This window comes from Lithobates pipiens, unplaced genomic scaffold, assembly GCF_037356315.1.
Source record: "Lithobates pipiens isolate NorthernLeopardFrog02 unplaced genomic scaffold, aLitPip1_a1.2 Scaffold_8, whole genome shotgun sequence".
Lineage (NCBI taxonomy): Eukaryota > Metazoa > Chordata > Amphibia > Anura > Ranidae > Lithobates > Lithobates pipiens.
Genome location: NW_027507903.1, coordinates 602,211,836 through 602,234,067, shown reverse-complemented (window position 1 = coordinate 602,234,067; position 22,232 = coordinate 602,211,836). Strand labels below are relative to the sequence as shown.

General features: G+C 45.5%; 1 protein-coding gene across 1 annotated transcript; it reads left to right on the top strand.

Annotated features, from left to right (window-relative positions):
- Positions 1-1,550: 1,550 nt before the first annotated feature.
- On the top strand, positions 1,551-15,899 carry LOC143961298 (putative N-acetyltransferase 16). Its single transcript, XM_077470551.1, has 3 exons — positions 1,551-1,865; positions 9,576-9,800; positions 10,880-15,899. The coding sequence occupies exons 1-3, from the start codon at positions 1,686-1,688 to the stop codon at positions 11,507-11,509; spliced, it is 1,035 nt and encodes a 344-aa protein (XP_077326677.1). The 5' UTR covers positions 1,551-1,685; the 3' UTR covers positions 11,510-15,899.
- The last annotated feature ends 6,333 nt before the right edge of the window (positions 15,900-22,232 follow it).

Sequence of the window (22,232 nt, the reverse complement as noted above, 5' to 3'; positions counted from 1 at the left end):
ACCACTTTAGGACCGCCGCATGTAATTATACGTCGGCACAATGGCACGGACAGGCACAAACACGTACCCGTACGTGCCTGCCTTCCAGCGGGTGGGGGGTCCGATTGGACCCCCTCCCGCTGGATGCGGCGGTCCGTTTCGCTTCAGGAGCGATCCGGGATGAGGAGATGGCCGTGGGTTTCTGGCCATCCCCTCTCGATCACTCCTGGCGAATGAGAAGCTTCCCCTGCCTGTGTAGGGTAAACACAGGCAGGAGGAAGTGATGTCACTCTCCTCGAGGTGGTCTTTTTGACCGGGCGGCGAGGAGAGAAGACATCCTAGTAAGTGCACCAACACTACACTGACATGTAGGTACAAATAGGCACACTGTCACCCCCCGATCACCCCCCCCCCCCCCCCAGTCACAGTGTCACTGCAATTTACTGGTCACTGCATTTAGTGTCAATTGTAACTGTAAAAAGTGTCAGGGCAGTTAGTGTTAGGTCCAGGGTAGCCCCCTACCCCCCAATAAAGGTTTAACCCCTTGATTGCCCCCAGGTAACCCTTTTGCCAGTGTCACTAAGCGATCGTTTTTTTGATCGCTGCATTAGTGTCACTGGTGCCGCTAGGTAGCTAGTTATTTTGTAGGTTCACCGCCAGGTTTTTAAAGTGTTAGGTACCCCATATACAATCTAATAAAGGTTTTAACCCCCTGATTGCCCCTAGAGTTAACCCTTTCACCAGTGATCACCGTATAAGTGTCACTGGTGACGCTGGTTAGCCAGTTAGTTATTTAGTTAATTATGCAGCATACTAATGACCTCGGCACTATGTGTTCTTACTCCTGATCCCTGTACTCTATTTAGAATACTATTGACCTCTGCACTATGCATTCTAACTCCTGATCCCTGTACTCTATGCAGAATACTACTGACCTCTGCACTATGTGTTCTTACTCCTGATCTCTGTACTCTATGTAGCATACTACTGACCTCTGCACTATGTGTTCTTACTCCTGATCCCTGTACTCTATGCAGCATACTACTGACCTCTGCACTATGCTTTCTTACTCCTGATCCCTGTACGCTATGCAGCATACTACTGACCTCTGAACGGTGCTGTTTACTCCTGACCCCTGCCATTTGCATTAGATACTACTGACCTCTGCACTATGTGTACTTACTCCTGACCCCTGTACTCTATGCAAAACACCCCTGCACTCTGCGTTACTACTGTCCTCTGAACCCTCCATCACATACTGCTGCTGACTTCTCAACACTTCAAACCCTCCTTACTTTTACTGGGGCCTTGCAAAGTTATGTTGTTTTCAGGTAGATCTCCTCCTCTCCATGGGCTGCCTACCTGCCTACCTCTGTTTTATAATGATAAAAAATGATTCAAGAAAAGTATCCTGGTGCTCCTTCCCAGGAGCGTGCCTACAAACTTGTAAAGTTAATGATAAGTCCACTTTAACATTAAATATTTGCTTTGGTTAATTGCACACTTGTTTCCTTTGTACTTTGGCTCTAAATCTCTAAGAGGATTATAAAAGAAAATGACCCCAATATTTTCCACGGCTGATCATGTGCAGAAGTCGTTTTTTGGACTTGTTAGCACCGGCGTAGGGCGTGACACGTCTGCTGAACTTTGTTCATTCATATCCCGTTCTCTTTCTTGATCTTTTCAGCTACTGCACACCTCTCGAAATGTCGGAATCACCCAAAGCACACATTGATTTTGTAGCGGCCACCCCTGAGGACTACGAAGAGCTGATGTCTATCTCGGGTGGTATTTACAAAGGAACGGACTATCTGCCATGCAAATACCATGCATGGCTGAAGGATCATCAAAGACATATGTTTATGGCCAAGAGTGAAGGGAAAATCGTGAGTATTGAAGGCTACAGAGTGAAATGTTGTTTGTTGTCCCAAAATATGCAAGAAAATGCTAGTTTGGATGTGTCTTAGATGTGGTGGCTGTGTTTGTTTTCTCTTTTTTAAGCTTTTTTTCTTTTATTTTCACCTGGTGACCTGGCAAGTAAATCTGCTTTTTTTTTTTCAACTTCCTTTAACAGGCCAAGCTGTCCAGACAAAGTGGCAGTTAGATGGATGAGACAAACCATTTACCACTGACAGGGGTGTTTATAATTGTAGCGGCCATAACCCGTTGCAGGACAGCCTTGACTTAATGGGCTTACCGGTTACCTTCTCCTGGCCTGCTCCTCCACATCTAGGGTTTCCCAGGGTTGATACCCAACGACTTGTACACTGACACAGATAAAGTCCTTTCAAAAAGGTTTATTTTGCAGTAGAACTTTCACAAGCACAGTCTCTTAGGGAACAGAGGGCACGGGTGAAGAACTCAGGCACCTTGAACTGCAGGTTTAGCAAAGTCTCTAATTCCACCCAGAGAGTAGCCACTTGCAGCTGGGTACTTCAAGGCTGAACAGATCTCTAGCCAGAGATCATGGCAGTAATCACGTTGACTCAAAACTTGAACAATCAACCGAGAGTATACAGGAGCCCTTTTTCCAACTGTACCTGGAACGTTTCCCGCTTCCTTTATGGTACTGGAAAATTGTGGATTCATCAATGTCCTTCCCAACTCAGTAACCAGGCACTTCTCAGGATGCCATGTGCCGGCCCTCCTCTGAAGAGTCCTCCCCCGGTCACTTCCACGAGCTGCGGTGTCCCTCCAAGACGAGAGCGCACCCGGACACCTTGAATCCTCCCTCGGTTTCTGCGCCTCGGACCAGCCGGTTCCGAGACTTGGGAACAGACGGATCCCTACCCCAGACCAGGCAGGTCTATCAGGGGCCACTGACAGGAACATGTTGCACACCCGGGACCCCTCACAAGGCTACCCCCGTCCTGGAACCAGACCACACGGGTCTCACGAACAACTCCGGAACCCCGAACACGTGACCCACACTTGCTTAAGTACCACTTCCCAGACTCCTTAGCGGGCCCTGGCTCTCCCGCTGATTGGTTCCGAGAGGGCCAATACCAAAACAAACCAATCAGACTTTGTACTAGCCTGTAATGTGCACCTCACCGTTCAAGCAGAACTTCTAACACAGTCTGGCCAGACTGGTTTTAGGCCTACCTACAATAATTAACCCCCAGAACCTTTATTGTCCTGAGGTCAAAAACTAAATTTACAATGCGTGTGACATTTGATCCCAAATGTCACCCGCTACATAATGATCAGTTTTTATTACATAGTTAGTTGGGTTGAAAAAAAAGATAGTCCATCTAGTTCAACCTATAAAAAGGAAAACGAAAAAATAAAGTATATATATATATATATATATAAATATAAATATATATAATATATATATATATATATATATATATATATATATATATACACACAATCCCATATACACAATCCTATACCCACAGTTGACTCAAAGGTAGGCAAAACCCCAGCAAAGCATGATTCAATTTGCTCCAGCAGGGGAAGAAACTCCCTTCCTGATCCCCCGAGAAGTAATCAGATATTCCTTGGATCAACTTTACCTATAAATGTTAATAGTTACATAGTTAATTCGTTTATTATTATTATTATAAGTAAAAACATTATTCCAAAAGGAAATAGAAAACTGTAAGCCCTTGTACAAACGGTTGGAAATTCCGACCACAAAATCAGTCGGATTTTTTCCGACGGATTTTGTCCGAAACTGGTGTTGCATACACACAGTCGGACAAAGTTGTCGGAAAATCCGATCGTTCGGAACGTGTTCGTTCCGACAGGACTACGTTCAGCCTAGTAGCCAATAGCTTTGCTCTCATACTTTGATCTGAGCATGCGTGGTACTTTGTCCAATTATGATTCTCTACAAACGATCGGAAAAAGTCCGATCGGATTTTGTTGTTGGAAAATTTGAGATCCTGCTCTCAAATTTTTTCAGTCGGAATTACCGACAGAAAAAGTCCAATAGAGCCCACACACGATCGGATTTTCCGACAATATAATCCGATCGGACCGTTTCTGTCGGAAATTTCCGACCGTGTGTACAAGGACTTACTGTAACTACTACTGGAACGCCCAATAATGCACTGTGATCTCGAGGGCTGCTGATTGGCCAAAGCATGCACCTGACCTGCATGCTTTGGCCAATCACAGAGCGCTCTGCTGTGAGAGCCTTTTGCCAATCATGGCTCAGGGGGATAAGTCCACGGCCCACACTATGTAAGGCTGCCTACACGGCGGCCGTATATAGTGTTATGAATGAGAGCAGAAAAATTACATTTCTAAAGGAAAAATTGTAATTTAAAACTGCTGGTAGCTGTAATGAATTGTCGGATCCTGGCAATATACATACAAATCATAGAAAAAAAAAGCGTGAGTCCCCCCCTTCAGTCCATTACCAGGCTCTTTGGGTCTGGTATGGATATTAAGGGAAACCCTGTGCCAAAATGTAAAAATGGCGTGAGGGCCTCCCTAAAATCCATACCAGTCCCTTCAGGTCTGGTATGAATTTGAAGGGGAACCCCGTGCCAAAATTAAAAAAAAATGGCATGGGGGGTCTCCCTAAATCCATACCAGACCCTTAGCCAAGCATGCAACCTGGCAGGCTGCAGGAAAAGGGGGGGAGGGGAACGAGAGAGCGGCCCTCCCTCCTGAACTGTACCAGGCCACATGCCCTCAACATGGGGAGGGTGATTTGGGGTCCATGTTGATGGGGACAAGAGCCTCTTCCTCACATCCCTAGCCTGGTGGTTGTGGGGGCCTGTGAGAAGGGGGCTTATCGGAATATGGAAGCCCCACTAAAATCCAGTACCTTCTGGTCTGGTAAGTATTTTAAGGGGAACGCCAAAATAAAAAAAATGGCGTGGGGGTCCCCCCTAAATCCATACCAGACCCTTATCCACGCACGCAACCTGGCAGGCTGCAGGAAAAGGGGGGGGGGGGAACGAGACAGCTGATGACTCATCCGTTGTTAAGGAAGTCACGGCCGGCTTTCCAGCCCTCTACCTAACCATTTCAGCCCTTGAAGGATTTGCTCCCTCAATGACCAGGCCATTTTTTGTGATATGGCACTGCATCGCTTTAACTGACAATTGCGTGTTCTTGCGACGCTATACCCAAACAAAATTGGTGTCCTTTTTTTTTTTCCTTTTTTTCCCACAAATAAAAATTTCTTTTGGTAGTATTTGATCACCTCTGTTTTTTATTTTTTGCGCTATAAACAAAAAAAAAAGAAAATTTGGAAAAAAATAAATTTTTTACTTTTGCTATAATACTTATCCCAAAAATAAACAAAAAAACAAATGTATTCATCAGTTTAGGCCAATGTGTATTCTGCTACATATTTTTGGTAAAATTCCAATAAGCGTATATTAATTGGTTTGTGCAAAAGTTATTGCGTCTACAAAATAGGGGATCAGTTTGGGGACTTACATTTTTTTATTGTTTTTACTGGTAATGGTGGTGATCTGCGATGTATAGTGGGACTGCGACATTGTGGTGGACAAATCTGACCCTAAGTGTCACTTTTTGGTGACCAGTGACACCAATACAGTGATCAGTGCTATAAAAATGCACTGATCACTGTATAAATACACTGGCAGGGAAGGGGTTAACACTAGGTTGCAATCTAAGGGAGGTGCTTTCTTACTGTGGGGGGAGTGGACTAACAAGGAGTAGAGAGAGACCGCTGTTCCGGATCACTAGGAACAGAAGATCTCTCTCTCCTCCCCTGTCAGAACAGGGATCCAACTTGTTTACATTGGCAGATCCCCGTTCTGCCTCTGTGAGGAGTGATCGCGGGTGACCGGGAGCCCCTCCTTACATCCAGTGTCCCCAACGGAGCCCCTCCTTACATCAGACGTCCCTAGTAGAGCATGTCCTTACATTGGGTGTCCCCAGCGGAACCCCTCCTTATATCCAGTGTCCAAAGCAGAGCCCCTCCTTACATCGGGTGTCCCCAGAAGAGCCCCTCCTTACATCAGGCATCCCCAGCAGAGTCCCTCCTTACATCTGGTGTCCCCAGCAGAGCCCCTCATACATCTGGTGTCCCCAGCAGATCCCATCCTTACATCTGATGTCCCCAGCGGAACCCCTCCTTATATCCAGTGTCCAAAGCAGAGCCCCTCCTTACATCGGGTGTCCCCAGAAGAGCCCCTCCTTACATCAGGCATCCCCAGCAGAGTCCCTCCTTACATCTGGTGTCCCCAGCAGAGCCCCTCCTACATCAGGTGTCCCCAGCAGAGCCCTGCCTTACAACCAGTGTCCCCAGCAGAGCCCCTCCTTAAAACCAGTGTCAGGTATCCCAGAGCTGTGGTGTCTCCGCCGCCATTACAGAAGGGAGGCCGAGGGGGAACAAAATAGAGATGGAGCCGGCCACATGGTTACAATAGAAATTGAGCTGCGGCGTCGCCCATCCCCTGCCCCTTTCCATAACAGGTCACAGAGACTGGCAGCGGGGCGGAGCGGGGCGGGGGTGGGCAGCATGGCAGCTCAATTTCTATTGTAGCCACCCGGCCTGCCTACTTCTTCTGGTCTTCTTGAAAATGGCGGCCGGTGGAGACATTGTCTCTTCTGGCTGCGGACCTCTAGCAGCCGGCAGCGTGCACCTCGGTGGCGAAAAATCGTGAAAATAATTTCCCGGGACATTTCCAGTGAAACAATAAAATCGGGAAAAGGGTCTAAATCCTGGGAATGTCTTGGGAAATTCAGGACAGTTAGCAAGTATGCGACAGGTGGTACAAAAGGTTGCACTGTGGGGAATGAGCTGATGGAAGTGGTAAAAGATTAGTTGGAGGTGTGATAGGCTTCCCTGAAGAGATGAGTTTTCAGGGATTGCCATCAGAGGATGGGAGAGGCTCTGGAGAAATCCTGGAGATGAGCATGGAAAGGATAGATCCCTGGATAGCAATATAACTAGAACTTCTAATAATTTAAATTGAAAATTGGGCTTTAGTTTTGTAGTGCCTACCCCAATTTTCCAGGAATCTGGTGTTGACTTCCAGAGGTGGGAAGAGCTGACATACATTCTCGGGGTGTGGTTTACTAGGCATAGTGGGTGATGTACAAGATAGAAATTGGGCACCTGTCACTTGTGCTTGAATAAAGAGAAGTTTATTTCTCAAGAAAAGGAAAATGTGGGAGAGAGGAGATAGGGCACAGGACACCCTTAGTCAAAAATAGTAACAATCAGCAGACAGGCAGATTGGCAGACTCCTTAGACAAAAAGGTGAGATAGGGCAGGCAGCAGTAGAGGAAAAGAGCATTTAAACTGAACCAGCACATCTGTATTTTGTAGAATAGTCTGTATCCTATAGTAACTGAACTTAACTTACAGAAGGTGCAGGAACTCCAAGGATGATTCCGTCTTGAAGCTTTCCCAGGCTCTCCATGGGTCCCTGGTCCATGCAAGAGTCACCACTGGTACTTCATCTCAGGTCTCCATTCTTTCGTTCGTGCTTTCAGTTAGTTAGCAGACTCTCCCATACAGAACCTTGAGCATATAGTTAGGCCTACCCAGCAGGAACTGTTTCACACAGTCTGGGCAGGGAAGACCTAGATCGCCTGACTTCTTCCAAATAAATAGCTTCTCCCAGCATTCATAGGGGCCAGTCTGATTGGCTGAGAAAGATATGTTGTTCATATTCTGAATTTACTGTAGCTCATCATATTAATGTCAAAGGCAACAGTACCACCTACTGACAAAAAATAGAAAGCCACAGCTAAATAGAATTAGGAAGAAAGACATTTGACCACTAAACACTACAAATTAGCCAGGCTGGCTAATTCTCAGGACAACTAAATTTACCTGTAGCCAGGGGCGTAACTATAGGGGGTGCAGCAGTTGCGACCGCAACCGGGCCCTGTGATGCAGGGGGCCCATGCAGCCCCCTCTACATATGGCTGCTCTTTAGTTGTGCATTCCCCGCATGACCTGTGTCCTCAGCCGGCTCCTCAGAGTACCCCTCTCCTGCTCCATGCATTGCCACTCAGTCCGATGTCTGTTCTCCCCAGCCAGAGTCCCGCTCACCCCGAGTCCGGCCCACTCTGCACTGCAAACTTTTCCCGGGTAAACAAACTTTAAGCACACAGATGCAGTGCAGCCCTATGAGAGCCGGCTCCCCGGAGGACACTGCAGGCTTGTCTGCCAGCCCCCCCTCCTCCCGTCATACACAGATGATGAAAGGTCTTTCTGGGAGATATGCTGATCGCCCGTGCAGCACACTGGATGGAGCCCAGGCCAACATGGATGAGTGCATGGCCTACAGCTTGGTCATGGTGAGTGAGAGGACCCCATCCCCCACACACCATTACATACCCCCTCCATCTCCCCCTGGGGACAGGGACCCCTTCTCACCTGGGGGCAGTAACTTCATCTGCCCTGGAGAAAAGGACCTCATCTCTTCTGGGGACGGGGACCCCATCCTGCCTAGGGACAGTCCCCCAATGGGGCACCTAAAAATAAATAAAAATAAAAATACTGATACCAGTGGTGGAACTACAGGGCTCACAAAGGTCATACCTGTGACCACGCCCTGGAGTTCCACCGCCGGACTCGGAGGGAAGGGCCCTGGCTGGGGTTCAGGGGGGCCCTTCATGGTTTCTTGCATTGGGGCCCTGAAGGTTCTAGTTACGCCACTGCCTGTAGCCATGCTTTGGAACAAGGATGCTACATTCTCCCCCTGCCAGGGAGACTATGTCCTCGGAGCCTGCAAAAAAACATATGCTCCCAAGGCTGAGAGTGGATGTCCTGGCAAAAAGTGGATAGGAAAGGGTAACAGGGAAGGATAAACTTTGAGTTACAAATACATGTGGCATTCCACACAAAAATTCAATAAAGCAAATTACATTACTTTCCTGTCTATCTATCTAATATATTAAACAATAAGTAGAAGAAAATATTGTTATTAAACCAATTTAAGGCACTGTCTCTCCTCAGCTGAGGAAGGTGCTAGCATAGAACACACACTAGTAATTGACTATTCAATGCTAATAGAAAATCAACATTACTGTACAAAATTAGAGATATTGTCTCTCCTTAGCCAAGGAAGACGCAGCATTTATGTATTTTGCGACACACTACTGCAATCTACCATTATAGCAATATCTATCCTAAGGCAAACATTTATTTATGCGGTTAAAATGTCTGCCCTCAGCCGAAGAAGACAATGGTTGTCAATGATTGCACCACGCTGCACCTTCCCACATTCCAAATGAACTTTTGTCATTTCGGGTAACCTTTTTTTGGATGAGAAGGCCTAGCTTACAATCTGGGTTCCCACTCATCCCAAAGATGTTTAGTAGGGTTGAGGTCAGGGCTGCGTGCAATCTCCTCAATCTAAATGTTTATGAACAGTTTTCTATAAGGTGCTGCAAATAGAAATGATCAGGGCAGGATTATCGCTAATACATAACTTTCTGATGCTTGATTATTTGCCTGTAGTGATGTTTGCTCATCAGACATCATATAATTAAAGACTCCAGGGAATTGTGATTTATGAATTATATGGTATTGTTCTAAACTTTGCACATATTATTTTCTGGAAGAAATAAAATCACGATTCATCTTGTTGTCCAACCAATTTTTTTCAGCTGAACATGTCTTGTTGATGTCTCTTCTTCAGGTGGGCTTTGAGTCCTTCTTGTTGACTGATGGCGGTGAGACAGCTGTGGTGCAAGGTCTTCGTGTGGCCCCCTGGATGAGAGGACAAGGTGTAGCTGGGATAATTGAGAAATTTATCATAGACAAACTTCATTCTGATCACCCACAAGTCAAAAGAATTCGTTTGACCCGTGCAGAGAACCCTCCACCGAGCATGCTGAAGAAGTATAGAGTTATCAGCTCCAAGGTCTTTTTATGTTCTAATTCTATAAATAAACTAAAAATAATCAGCACAAACAGTCCTGAGTAAATACTAATAATTGCAGATGAACACTCAAGGCCGCAAATTGCACACCACCTTCAAATAAGCTAATAAATTAAATTAGTGCAGCACAAGAAATATTCATATATTAATATCTGAGTCGATCTGAGACAGCCAATTCCTCTGTGGGATCGTGGCTATCGATATAAAAGCAAATAAAAAGAATCTAGTGCTCTCTGTCATATAATCATGTATAAATGTAAATCCACTTACAATTCTTGCACTTGTCACAAGTGCACAAACGAGCGCTCTGTGTATACACATCTAACCCAGTAAGATGGCCATGGGTGACGTCATGCGTGGCTCCTACCACCGTACACATTATGTCCTGGGTTGGACTTCATCAGCGGGTATGGAGCCACGCTAATCTCCCGCACTTAAATAGACTTGCCTGAAGTGCCATCTTCAGGCACTACCGGGATCTTTTTCATGAACTTTTTATGGAAATGTATTTGAACATTCTTGTATATATTTTTATAGGTTTTTTAATACATTAATATTTCTTGCACTGCGCTATTTTCATTTATTATGTTCTGATTCTCCCTACCATTAAACAGATTCAATTGTTGTCTACTCATTACAGAAGATCACAAATTAAACATTTGGTTATAGAATCTTCAGGGGACTTTCACACTAAGTTGTGATTGACAGCAGCAGGAGACAATGGCTCCAGCTACGATCAATCTGCCCAATGAGGAGGGAGACAGCGGCTTCCATCTTCACTCAGCCTTCCCTCTGGGTTTGTATGGCTGTCTGATTGACCGTGCTGCAATAACGTCACTCCTGTGCATGTGTGCGGGAGTCATGGACCGTGGCACAGAGCTCTTCAGCTCACATGGGCTAGTGACATACTACAATGTATCTACAGGTAAGCCTTATCATAGGCTTACCTGTAGGTACAAGTAAAAAAAAAGGCTTCCACATTAAGCTAAAAAACTTTTGGCTTTAGAACCACTTTAAAGCCTTCATATATGCCAATACATTCATTCTTTTTTCTTCACCAGGCTGTGGTGTGTATGATGCTTCCCTCTGACCAGCTTGAAGAAGCCATTGGATTATTGGAGTCTCGCATGGACAGTGTTGGCCAGTTGAATAATTACACCATTCTGGAACCTGCTGAGGTTCTCAAACTCTTTGATGGGACAAAGACTGCAGAAGATCTGCTTCCTGGAGGTTTCTTGATGCAGGGATGGCTTCCACTTACCACCCAAAAGTCCAATTTGGAAATGCTCTTTGAAAAGAAAATCACTTGGATCTACTCACAAGCACAACGTACAAGCAGCAATGCAGAAGGACATCAAATTAACCATGAAAACAAAGTGAGTGTAGGATCACCATCCCTACCACCCTCTTCTGTTGGGTTCCTCAGCCTTGGTACTCCAGCATACCCAGTGCCTTATGCAGATTCCACTTATCGATTTGACATTGACTTGTTTGGCATTGACCCAGCAAGCACTAAGATGCATGTCGTACAACAACTTAAGTTGTGTATAAAGTCCCTGCCTGCTGGACAGAGCATAATCTGCATGATGTTTGGAGAGGAAAGTCTGCGAACGGAACTCAATCAACTGTGTGAGGGACTGACGCCTTTCTTTTTAGTGAACAAACAGTTGCTCCTAGAAATGGACATTTAACACCTTGGTTGACAATCTTACAGGGTCGTTGGGCTAAAAGTTAATGGATATCTGATCATCAAGCTACCTAAATGGCCAAAAATATGTGGACACCCCTCAAAATTTTTGATCTCAGGTGTTTTCAGTCAAGTGTACTATTAATGCCCTGTACACACGGTTGGACTTTCCGACGGAAAACGTGCAATCATATCTTGTTGTCGGAAAATCTGACCGCGTGTGGGCTCCATCTGATTTTTTCCGTTGGAATTTCAGACACACAAAGTTTGAGAGCAAGATCTAAAATTTTCCGACAACAAAGTCCGATAGTTTAAATTCCGATTGTGTGTAGACAATTCAGACGGACAAAGTGCAACGCATACTCAGAATAAATTATGAGACGAAAGCTATTGGCTACTGCCCTCTTTATAGTCCCGTCGTACGTGTTCTACGTCACCTCGTTCTGAACGATCGGATTTTCCGACAACTTTGTGCGACCGTGTGTATGCAAGACAAGTTTTGGGCCAAAATTGTCCGACCGTGTGTATGGGGCATAAAATGCTACAAATGTGTGCTATAAATGGGAGAAGGACCTTTTTCTGTTCCAGCATGACTGCACACAAAGTCAATAATCCAACACCATAAAGAATACATTGTTTAATGAGTTTGATGTGGAAGACCATCAGTGAGCTGCAGAGGTGACTCTAGGCTTTGTGAGACCTTATGCAAAATCTAGACATTATGCCCATCATCATCACTGATGCCCATCAGCTACGCAGCAGGCCTTCCCAGATAGAGATCCTTGTGCGGTGGATCGGAGGGGTGACGTGCACGGACGCAACATTATTCCTCATGGGCTGGCGGACGGAACTCCAGGAGTCTTAGATTACGCAAGAAGTGAGTGTGACAGGGCTCTTAATTCTGCCTGAGCACAACAGAATTAAGATGTCCTGTCACTAACCTCTAAAATAAAGTGCTGCAAATCAGATGTTTGGCACGCGTACGTGAGATAGGGCTCTTAAAGCTGCCTGAGCACAGCAGCATTAAGGTCCCTTGTCCCTCAAAACTGGGGTAATGCATGTAGTGCTACCCCTGAAGGAGCCGCTTGGTAAATTTGTGTTTTTTTTGTGAGAGACGGTGGGGTTCCCCTTTAAATGGCAACAACTGCACAGGGCCGGTGCAAGGATTTTTTTCTACTTATCCCCAGTCCTGGAAGTGAGGTCATACATGACACTTCCCGATCTGTGTACAGGAGCGAGGCTGAGTGGACGAAGCTCCAGCTGCCCTTCCCAGTGCCATCCGCCATGACAGTGAGTGGGACAGTGGTGCCCAGTAAACATGGTGGGGGGGGGTTGCATATTGCAGCAGTGGTGGATGTCATAGGCAACTTCAAAGCCGCTTGTAACACTTCCACATGGAAGGCGACAGTTGGCTTTACTGGTATACACACTCCCAGTGCAGCACTGTAATGCCGCGTACACACAATCGGAATTTTGGTCGGAAAAAGCTCTGATGGTTTTCCCAATAGAATTCCGACGGGATTTCGCTCAAGCTGTCTTGAATACACACGGTCACACCACATTCCTACCATCAAGAACGACGTGACGTACAACACGTACGACGGGACTAGAAAAAGGAAGTGCAATACCCAGTAGCCAATAGCTTCCATCTTGTAGTTGAATCTGAGCATGCGTGAGTTTTTGCGCATGGGAATTGCATACACACGATCGGAATTTTCAATAGAAACTTTTTCCATCAGAAAAATTGAGAGCCTGCTCTCAATCTTTTGCTGGTGGAAATTCGCTCAGCAAAATTCTGATGGAGCATACACGTGGTCGCATTTTCCAACGAAAAGCTCTCATCGGTCTTTTGCTGGCCGAAATTCAGATCGTGTGTACGCGGCATAAAAGTCTGAATCCCCAGCAAGTGGCTGGGGATTTGGATTTTACCGCCCCCCCCCCCCATCCTGGCATCCTGAGGTGGCTACTTAATCTGCTTTATGCTAGTGCCGGCCATAGCCCTGGGGTCTCTACAGTTATAGGGCAGTTATAGGGCAGTCTTTAGTCCTAAGCCCGTGTTCACATTGAGCCAAATCTACGGCACCGTCCGAATTGGTGAGATGCCGACTTTGTGGCGCCACACCGACTCCCAAAATTAGTTTCTGTACTACTTTTGGCGACTTTGGGGGCGATTTGAATAGACATCTGTACATGAACCCACACAGATGTCTGTCAAATTGTCCCCAAAGTCAGACTGCATTGCTGGTTTGAAATTGTGCGGGTTCAGCTGAACTCGCACAATTTCTAACCCACTTCAGCGTGAACCAGGGCTAAATCTTCATCTCTAATCGTTGGTGCACATTCCAGCTGTGAATAGGGTGTGTAGGCAGTATTAGGGCCAAAGAATAACAGAGTGGGCAGTTCCTATGGATGGTAGTAGATAATGCTCCTCGTTCTTCAGCTCTGTGACCCGATCGTGGGACACCAGCGGCGATCGGGTTCGTTAGTCCCGCGGCCACGGTCACTTAAAAAGCAACGTACAGGTACATGCTTGTGCCCAGCCATGCCATTCTGCCGACGTATATGTGCAGGAGGTGGTCCTTAAGTGGTTAAGGGAAGGTGACCCTCTGACATGCCACATTTGGGGGAAGGAAGCGGTTACCCTCTTTTTACAGGATTCCAGCTCCCACTTCCACCTGGCGCACAGCAGCACCGGAAGGGAGATCACCTCTCCCCCTCCCTCTAAGGAATAATCTGGGACATGTCACAGGTCCCAGATGTTTGTCCGGCCAGTCATGGTGCGCCACACTGCTAGCACATGCGCAATGCGTGCCTGGCTGTGAAGCCATGGCCGGGCGCCCACAGTGACTGTGGGTGTTGCAATTTTTTGAGACATGTTATTTGCACAGCGGCTTCTAAAATGTAGTTTTTAAAATATAAAATATGGTGTTACGCCGAGTGAATAGATACCAAACATGTCATGCTTTAAAATCGCCAACGCCCGTGGAATGGTGACACACTACGTAAATTATATTATCCACAGGTGACAGTTTAAAAGCCTTTACAGGTTACCACTTTAGATGATGATAATGGGACTGAGGTTGTTCAGTTACCCACTAACATACCAGAGAATTCCAAATGATGATGAGAGAAGTGATGTTGCATCACATGATAGAGTAATTAAACCTCTGTTCTCTATGCCATGGGTAAACAGGTGTTTCATTAAGAAATTCTTCAGTTCTATCATCGATTTGGCAGAACTGATGGATAATATTACTGCTTTATATGACAAAAACTTTGTAGTTCTTGCTACTGAACTAAAGATGATAAAAAAGGAACTACTTCAACACAGATTGGTGACTGACTATCTCACGGCTAGTCAGGGAGGAATGTGTGCCATAGTGGGAACAGCATGTTGCAATTTCATCGGAAATTATACGAAGGTTGAGGATGCCATAATTTCCCATATAGAAAAAGTGCAACAGTTAAAACATAGGTTTTCGGAAAGAGCATACTGAAACCGCTTGGGTTGAAGGAAGCTGGGAGAGCTGGCTCTCATGGCTCAATCCCCTCAACTGGTTTTCAGGACTTGGAGGTTGGCTTTCTGGCATATTACACAGTAAATTATATATAGTTGGATTTATTGTACTTATAATCCCTATAATCAAATGTGCACCAATAATGTGCAAATGTTGTTCGAAAATAATCACAAATGCTTGTACTAATACTCGTCCTTCTGAGCCCTCAAGGTCACGCAAGATGTCTGCCTATGAGATGGTGGCCCATATACCTAAAGGACAACCTAAAGATACAGAGGAAGTGTAAAGACACAGGAGAAGTCTAATACCGAAGAATTCGAACAACAGGAGGGGCTGTTAAGATACAGAATATCCGGAGTCTGGAATTATGAATCTTCTGGAAGATTCCTGCAGAGTTCCCCCTTATATTGAACTGTTTGCTTCTAAAAAAAATATATTTTAAATAGAATGTTTCTTATTCTTAGGTATTAGGCAAAACACTGTTGTGTTGAAGGAATAGCAATGTGCTGCCAAGTGATGTGTGTACAAGTTTGGCTGTACATCGTTCCTTTTGTGGGAAAGAGCTATTATCACAAAAAGTCCCTTTTGGATGAGCCCCTCTTGTGTAATCTTGTGTAATCATATGATTGATATAGTATGACAAGTAAAATTACTCATAACCCAGAGGTTAAGATGACCATATGTAATGTAGAAATAATCAGTTAAGGATGACTTGTGCTTTGGGACCATGCCATACATAGACAATCATTCTGTGATTTCTTTATAAAAGCTGAAGTTATATTTGTATCGGTGCCACACCCCACTGAGTTGTGGACCAGTGTACGCTGTATCTGTATGTATTACTATTCTTAAGTAAAAGACTTGTACCTGCAAGAATGTTAGCAAAGCGTGGATATCTTTAATTTCAAAGGTGAACCTAACAGTTGGTGACCCCGAACCATGTGTTCTTGTCTGCACCTCCGCCTCCGGCTCTCAGCCCACTTCAGGAGGGTCAACATAACGGGCAAAGGTGAGATTCTTCTCCCATATTATTACTGTCTTTACTGTGTGGGAGTGAGGTGCCGGGGGAGGAGTGCAGCTACAGAAGGTAGTACGTTTCCTTTATTTTAAAAATGCATTTTGCTTTTGCATGTTTACTGAGAATAATTATTTCTAGAATATTTGAATAAATTATAAAGTAAATAATTGCATTAATTAATGCGGCAGAATAATAAGAATACACATTTTTCCTTACCCTTTTAAATCGCAATATAATATATATGCTTTGATTAAGGGATGTACTGAAGTAGGTACCACAATTTCTAAGAGTGAAGAGAAGTTGTTGCATGTTGAATTTTTGTATGAGTTTTTGTACATCTGTGGTCCTAGGATGAGTAGTCCTCAGCGGATAGCCACAGTGAATATATGTCCTGCTGTGTGTTCTTTGGAGTAGGGAGTCTAGTCAGGGACTAGCCTTTTGCCACTCATGGAAATCTCATCCACTCATCCAAATTTCTAAAAGAGGTAACGAAAATTTTATAAAGAAAGATAACAAGAGATTACGAATGTTTCACCTAATGAAAGTATACATAAACAGAAATGGGAAATTTGTTTAACAAAAATGTCTTACCCATAATAGCAAGCTATGGGTTAACTAGGGAAAATGCTAAATGTCTTTTAAAAATAGCAAAAGCCACAGGGTTAAATATTGCTAAATTACACCCAGGTGCCCCCATAGTTAAAATGATGGTAAAGAGCCAGAGCTTCTCAAAAATGATGTGAAATGGTGTAAAATCACCCGTAAAGTATATAAAAAAGATCCTGCTAAGTGGTGGCCACCCGAAGGACCTCAACCATAGATGCCTTATTCAGCTTACTTTTTAAAATGTCTGATTGTGGAGGTATTAACCTCCCTGACGATATTCCCGAGTCTGGCGAGGGGTGGATTTTCTTTTCAGTACCAAAAGCAGTAATCCCAAGCCACGCTGGGGATCGCATCATCGCAGGATCCAGAAACAGCTTACTTACCTTATCCCCAGGATCCTGCAATGTCTCCCCAGTGGCTGTGTCTCCGCTCAATTCATCACAGAGCCGAGTTCCATTCCCTGCAAGCGTTGCGACGCATGGGGACGGAGCATGGCACCAAATTCAAAAAGTGAAACACACACTATACATACAGTACACTGTAATCTTACATATTACATTACTGTATGAAATAATTTCACATCCCTTTTGTCCCTAGTGGTTTGTCCAGTGCTCTGCATGCAGTTTTATATTATAAAAAACTGTTCTTTCTGCCTGGAAACTGGAGATTGTCCATAGCAACCAAAACTGTCCCTTTACATCAAAAGTGGTTTTAGACCAGCTCGAAAACAGTGATAATAAATTAGAATCGCTTGCAGAGTGATAGTGATTCGTGGGGAAATTCGTCATCAAACACTGAAAGTAATGACCGCGACAATTCTGCAAGTGAGCAAATTTCTGTGTTTTTGATCTGATTATTATTATTATTATTATTGTTATTTATAGTTATTTATGATGTTATAATTTATGATTTTGTGTTTCAAACTTTATCATACCTGGGAGGTCTACTAGACTCTTGTTTGGACAGATTTGAATGTGTTATTCCTAAGAATTACAGGCCTACAATATAAAACACCAAATTTCTATGAAAAAGAATTGTACCGCTTTGAGCATCAAAAATCTGAAATAATCATAACGCCGGGGAGGCTGGCTGCATGGGAAGAGGTATTTAGAAAACATAAGAAGCCCCCTCCTTATAAAATGTGTTCTGAAAAAGCTTCTTTGCAATTTGAGGGGGGAGAATAATTGCCAAATGCATGGCTTCCCCTTCCCCTGGCATTAAGAAGAGAGCTGCTGTTTCAGCAGATGCCTCTGCTCTGAAGTTTGTACAGTCAGGAACAGTGGAAAGGGCGCCTGAGATCTCTAACATGCATGATACCCCTATGCAGAGGATGATCAGGAGAGAACACTTCAGAGGACAGATAGAATTAGGACTGTGCCTGAGCAGAGACATAGCATAGGACCATTGCTAGATAGAGACGGCAAGCTGTTCTTTGATAAATATGGGGACACATGCCAATACACCTCACCAATAGGGATGAGCTCGGTGTTTGAACATCTGTTTGCCGAATTCAGAACTTTGTGGACCGTTCTCACCAAATTTGTGTGGCATGAACAGCCCACAATGCACTACGCCATCGCAGTACATTGCTGGCTCATGATTGGCCAAGCATGCACTGTGACCCCGCATGCTTGGTCAATCACAGCGCCGGCAGCGAGGAGAGCCATAATTGGCCACAGGCAGGATGCCTGAGGCCAATTATAGCTCAGCAGGTTTAGTACACGCCCCACACTATATAAGGCCGCCAGCACGGCGGCCTTGTGTAGTGTGTTCCGGCGTGCAGGGAAAGAGCTAGATAGGCAGGGACAGTGTGTTCTTTTCTCAGGCATCTGCAGGAGTTAAAGTGGGTGTTGTGTGCCTCCGGCACAGTATACACCTGTATCTACCCTTTTATGCTGGTGTTCTCTAATACAGGCATCTGCAAGAATAAGTGGGTGTTGTGTGCCTACCGCACAGCACAGTATACACCTGTATCTACCCTTTATTGCTGGTGTTCGCTAATACAGGCATCTGCAGGAGTTAGTGGGTGTTGTGTGCCAACAGCACAGCACAGTATACACCTGTATCTACCCTTTTTTGCTGGTGTTCTCTAATACAGGCATCTGCAGCAGTTAGTGGGTGTTGTGTGCCTCCAGCACAGTATACACCTGTAGCTACCCTTTTATGCTGGTGTTCTCTAATAGAGGCATCTGCAGTAGATAGTGGGTGTTGTGTGCCTCCAGCACAGCCCTCCAGCACAGCACAGTATACACCTGTATCTACCCTTTATTGCTGGTGTTCTCTAATACAGGCATCTGCAGGAGTTAAAGTGGGTGTTGTGTGTCTCCAGCACAGTATACACCTGAAGATACCCCTTATTGCTGGTGTTGTCTGTTGCATATCTTGCATATTAGCCTTTAAAATTAGCCCTTTTGATTTCGAACGTTTGAGTCCCATAGACTTTAATAGGGTTCTAAAGTTCGTAGAAATTTTTAGTCCGTTCAAAGGTTCTGGTGCGAATCGAACCGGAGGGTGTTCGGCTCATCCCTACTCACCAAGCCGGGATGCCTTAGCCAAGTTCAGAAGATAATATAAACCTACAAGCCCATTGAGCCAGGGTCCCTCAACCAGATCGTACCAGGAACCAAGCAAAAACAATAGAAAAAGCCCTGCTAGAAGCAGGAGTTAGTGTAAATCCTGAAGGAAGGAAGAGAGATAGAGATTATTTTGCCTCCCAGTTACGGGATGCACCCCTGGAACAAATGCCTCTAAGCCCTTGTACACACGGTTGGACATTCCGAGGGAAGGTGTCCCATCGGACCGTGTTGTCGGATAATCCGACTGTGTATGGTCTCCATCGGACTGTTTTCGTCTGAGTATCCGACGGACTACGTTTTCCAACTTGTCTATAAAATTTTCCAACAACATGCTCCGATCGGACATAGTCCGATCGTGTGTAGCCTACTTCGACGGACAAGGTGCCACGCATGCTCACAATCAAATTCGGACACGGAAGTGCTCGCTCAGGTAAAACGAACGCTCGTAATCGAAATAGCACATTCGTCACGCTGCAATGTTAAAATTTTTTTCATGAAGCGCATTCTCTTGTTCTTTACAATGCTGCAAGAATGAACTTCTTTTGATGCTCATAGTCACACACACTTCTCCCGAATGTATTTCTTGAGTCTTTTTACTCATTTCAGCAATACAATATTTTAAATCGTCACATCTACACAATCTTTTTTTTTATTTATTTTTTTTTTGGAATTTTGTGGTTTGTTTTTTTCATCAACATCTCCTTTTTTGACAGTTTGCTCATCTTTGCATTTTTTGGGGTGTGTTTTGGCTTTCAACTTACCACAACACCAGTATTATCTTTTTTGTATTTTGTTTTTCTTTTTTAATCTACAGGAGGTTGTTTAGTGTTGGTGGCCCTTGTTATTCATTTCACTTTGTATTTTTGAAATGTACCTGCCTGCTCACCAGGGCCGGATTAACATAGGGGCTGAAGGAGCTGCAGCTCCAGGCCCCTGTCTTAAAATCGGCCCGCACAGCCTGCAGCATAAGCCCGATTTTCTCCTGTCCATAAACTTCTATGAGACAGGAGAACTGTGTGTAAATGTAGGGGTGTCTGGCTGCATCTGTGTTTGCTCACTGTGATTATTACAATGTCACAGTGCACAGTTCCCCCCTACACAAATGGGAGAGGCTGAGTTGGCTCTGCCTTTCCCCTCCCCTCTCCCTCTGTGAAGTCTGTGCAGTGAAGGAGCCGTGTGGGTGGGAAATTATGAACAGAACGCCGGCAGATAGAAGGTGAACAGGATATCTGTGAGTGATCAGCCTCCATGGACCATCCAAATGTGAGCTCAGTGACTGGACTCTTATATCCCTTACCCTTGTTTTTTTACTTTTTTTCTCCAGCAGTAGCTGTTATAACTGCAGCCAAAGTGTTTAGAACTGTGTCATCAGCCTGTGGTAGTGCTCGGCCCCTTGTGCTTTTAGGTGGGTTTGCACTGATTTTCTGTGTTTTGGAACATTGCTAGTGTATCCACAGTTTTCCTGCGTTTTACCCACAGTCCTATAGATTTCTATTAGGCTGTTTGTTTTTTCTGCATTTTCTGAAAGCGCACCAAAATTCCTGCATGCTGCATCTTTGGCGCTTTGTCAGAAAATGCAGAAAAAACCTGCAACCTGATATAAATCAATAGGACTGCAGATAACACTGCAGATACATAAGCAGTGCAACCGACTGCAGCACACCAGTGTGACCCCAAAGGCTTGCACACACAACCCCCCTTTACGACATGGTCTGATCTATACTCCTGACATACATACACACAGCCATACCATCCCAGCTCAGGAGGGGTGGGGGCTCCAGGGATTTGACTATGCAGGCCCTCTCTATTCTTTCCATCCGGGCAGAGTCCTGGAGGGAGTGGCAGGCTGCTGGTGGCAAGTGGCACACTGTATATGGTGACAGGCTGTGGGTGGCGAGTGGCACACTGTATCTGGTGGCTTGATGCTGATGGCAAGTGGCACACCATATCTGGTGGCTTGCTGCTGATGGCAAGTGGCACACTGTATCTGGTGACAGGCTGCTTGTGGCAAGTGGCACACTGTATTTGGTGGCATGCTGCTTGTGTCAACTGGCACACTGTATCTGGTGGCAAGTGGCACACTATATCTGGTGGCAAGTGGCACACCGTATCTGGTGGCATGCTGCCGGTGGAAAGTGGCACGCTGTATCTGGTGGCAAGTGGCACACTATATCTGGTGGCATGCTGCTGGTGGTAAGTGGCAACTGTATCTGGTGACATGCTGCTGGTGGCAAGTGGCACACTGTATCTGGTGACATGCTGCTGGTGGCAAGTGGCACACTGTATCTGGTGACATGCTTTTGGTGGCAAGTGGCACACTGTATCTGGTGACATGCTGTTGGTGGCAAGTGGCACAATGTATCTGGTGGCAAGTGACACACTATCTGGCATGCCGCTTGTGGCAAGTGGCACACTGTATCTGGCATGCTGCTTGTGGCAAGTGGCACACTGTATCTGGTGGCAGATTGATGTTGGCAAGTGGTACACCATATCTGGTGGCATGCTGCTGATGGCAAGTGGCACACCGTATCTGGCGGCAAGTGGCACACCGTATCTGGTGGCAGGCTGCTGGCGGCAAGTGGCACACTGTATCTGGTGGCAGGCTGCTGGTGGCAAGTGGCACACTGTATCTGGTGGCATCCTGCTGGTTGCAAGTGGTACACTGTATCTGAGGGCAGGCTGCTGGCGGCAAGTGGCACACTGTATCTGGTGGTAGGCTGCTGGTGGCAAGTGGCCCACTGTATCTGGTGGCAGGCTGCTGGTTGCACGTGGCACACTGTATATGGTGGAAGGCTACTGGTGGCAAGCAGCACACTGTATCTGGTGGCAGGCTGCGGGTGGCAAGTGGCACTGTATCAGGTGGCTGGCTGCTGTTGGCAAGTGGCACACTGTATCTGGCAGGCTGCTGGTGGCAAGTGGCACACTGTATCTGGTGGCAAGTGGCGCACTGTATCTGGTGGCATGCTTCTTGTGGCAAGTGGCACACTGTATCTGGTGACATGCTGCTTG

Bases quoted from the DNA above. Each gene is read 5' to 3' on its own strand.
- LOC143961298 (XM_077470551.1), top strand. From the start codon at position 1,686: ATGTCGGAATCACCCAAAGCACACATTGATTTTGTAGCGGCCACCCCT. The intron at 1,866-9,575 runs GTGAGTATTGAA...TCTCTTCTTCAG, and splicing joins CCAAGAGTGAAGGGAAAATC to GTGGGCTTTGAGTCCTTCTT. The intron at 9,801-10,879 runs GTCTTTTTATGT...TTTCTTCACCAG, and splicing joins ATAGAGTTATCAGCTCCAAG to GCTGTGGTGTGTATGATGCT.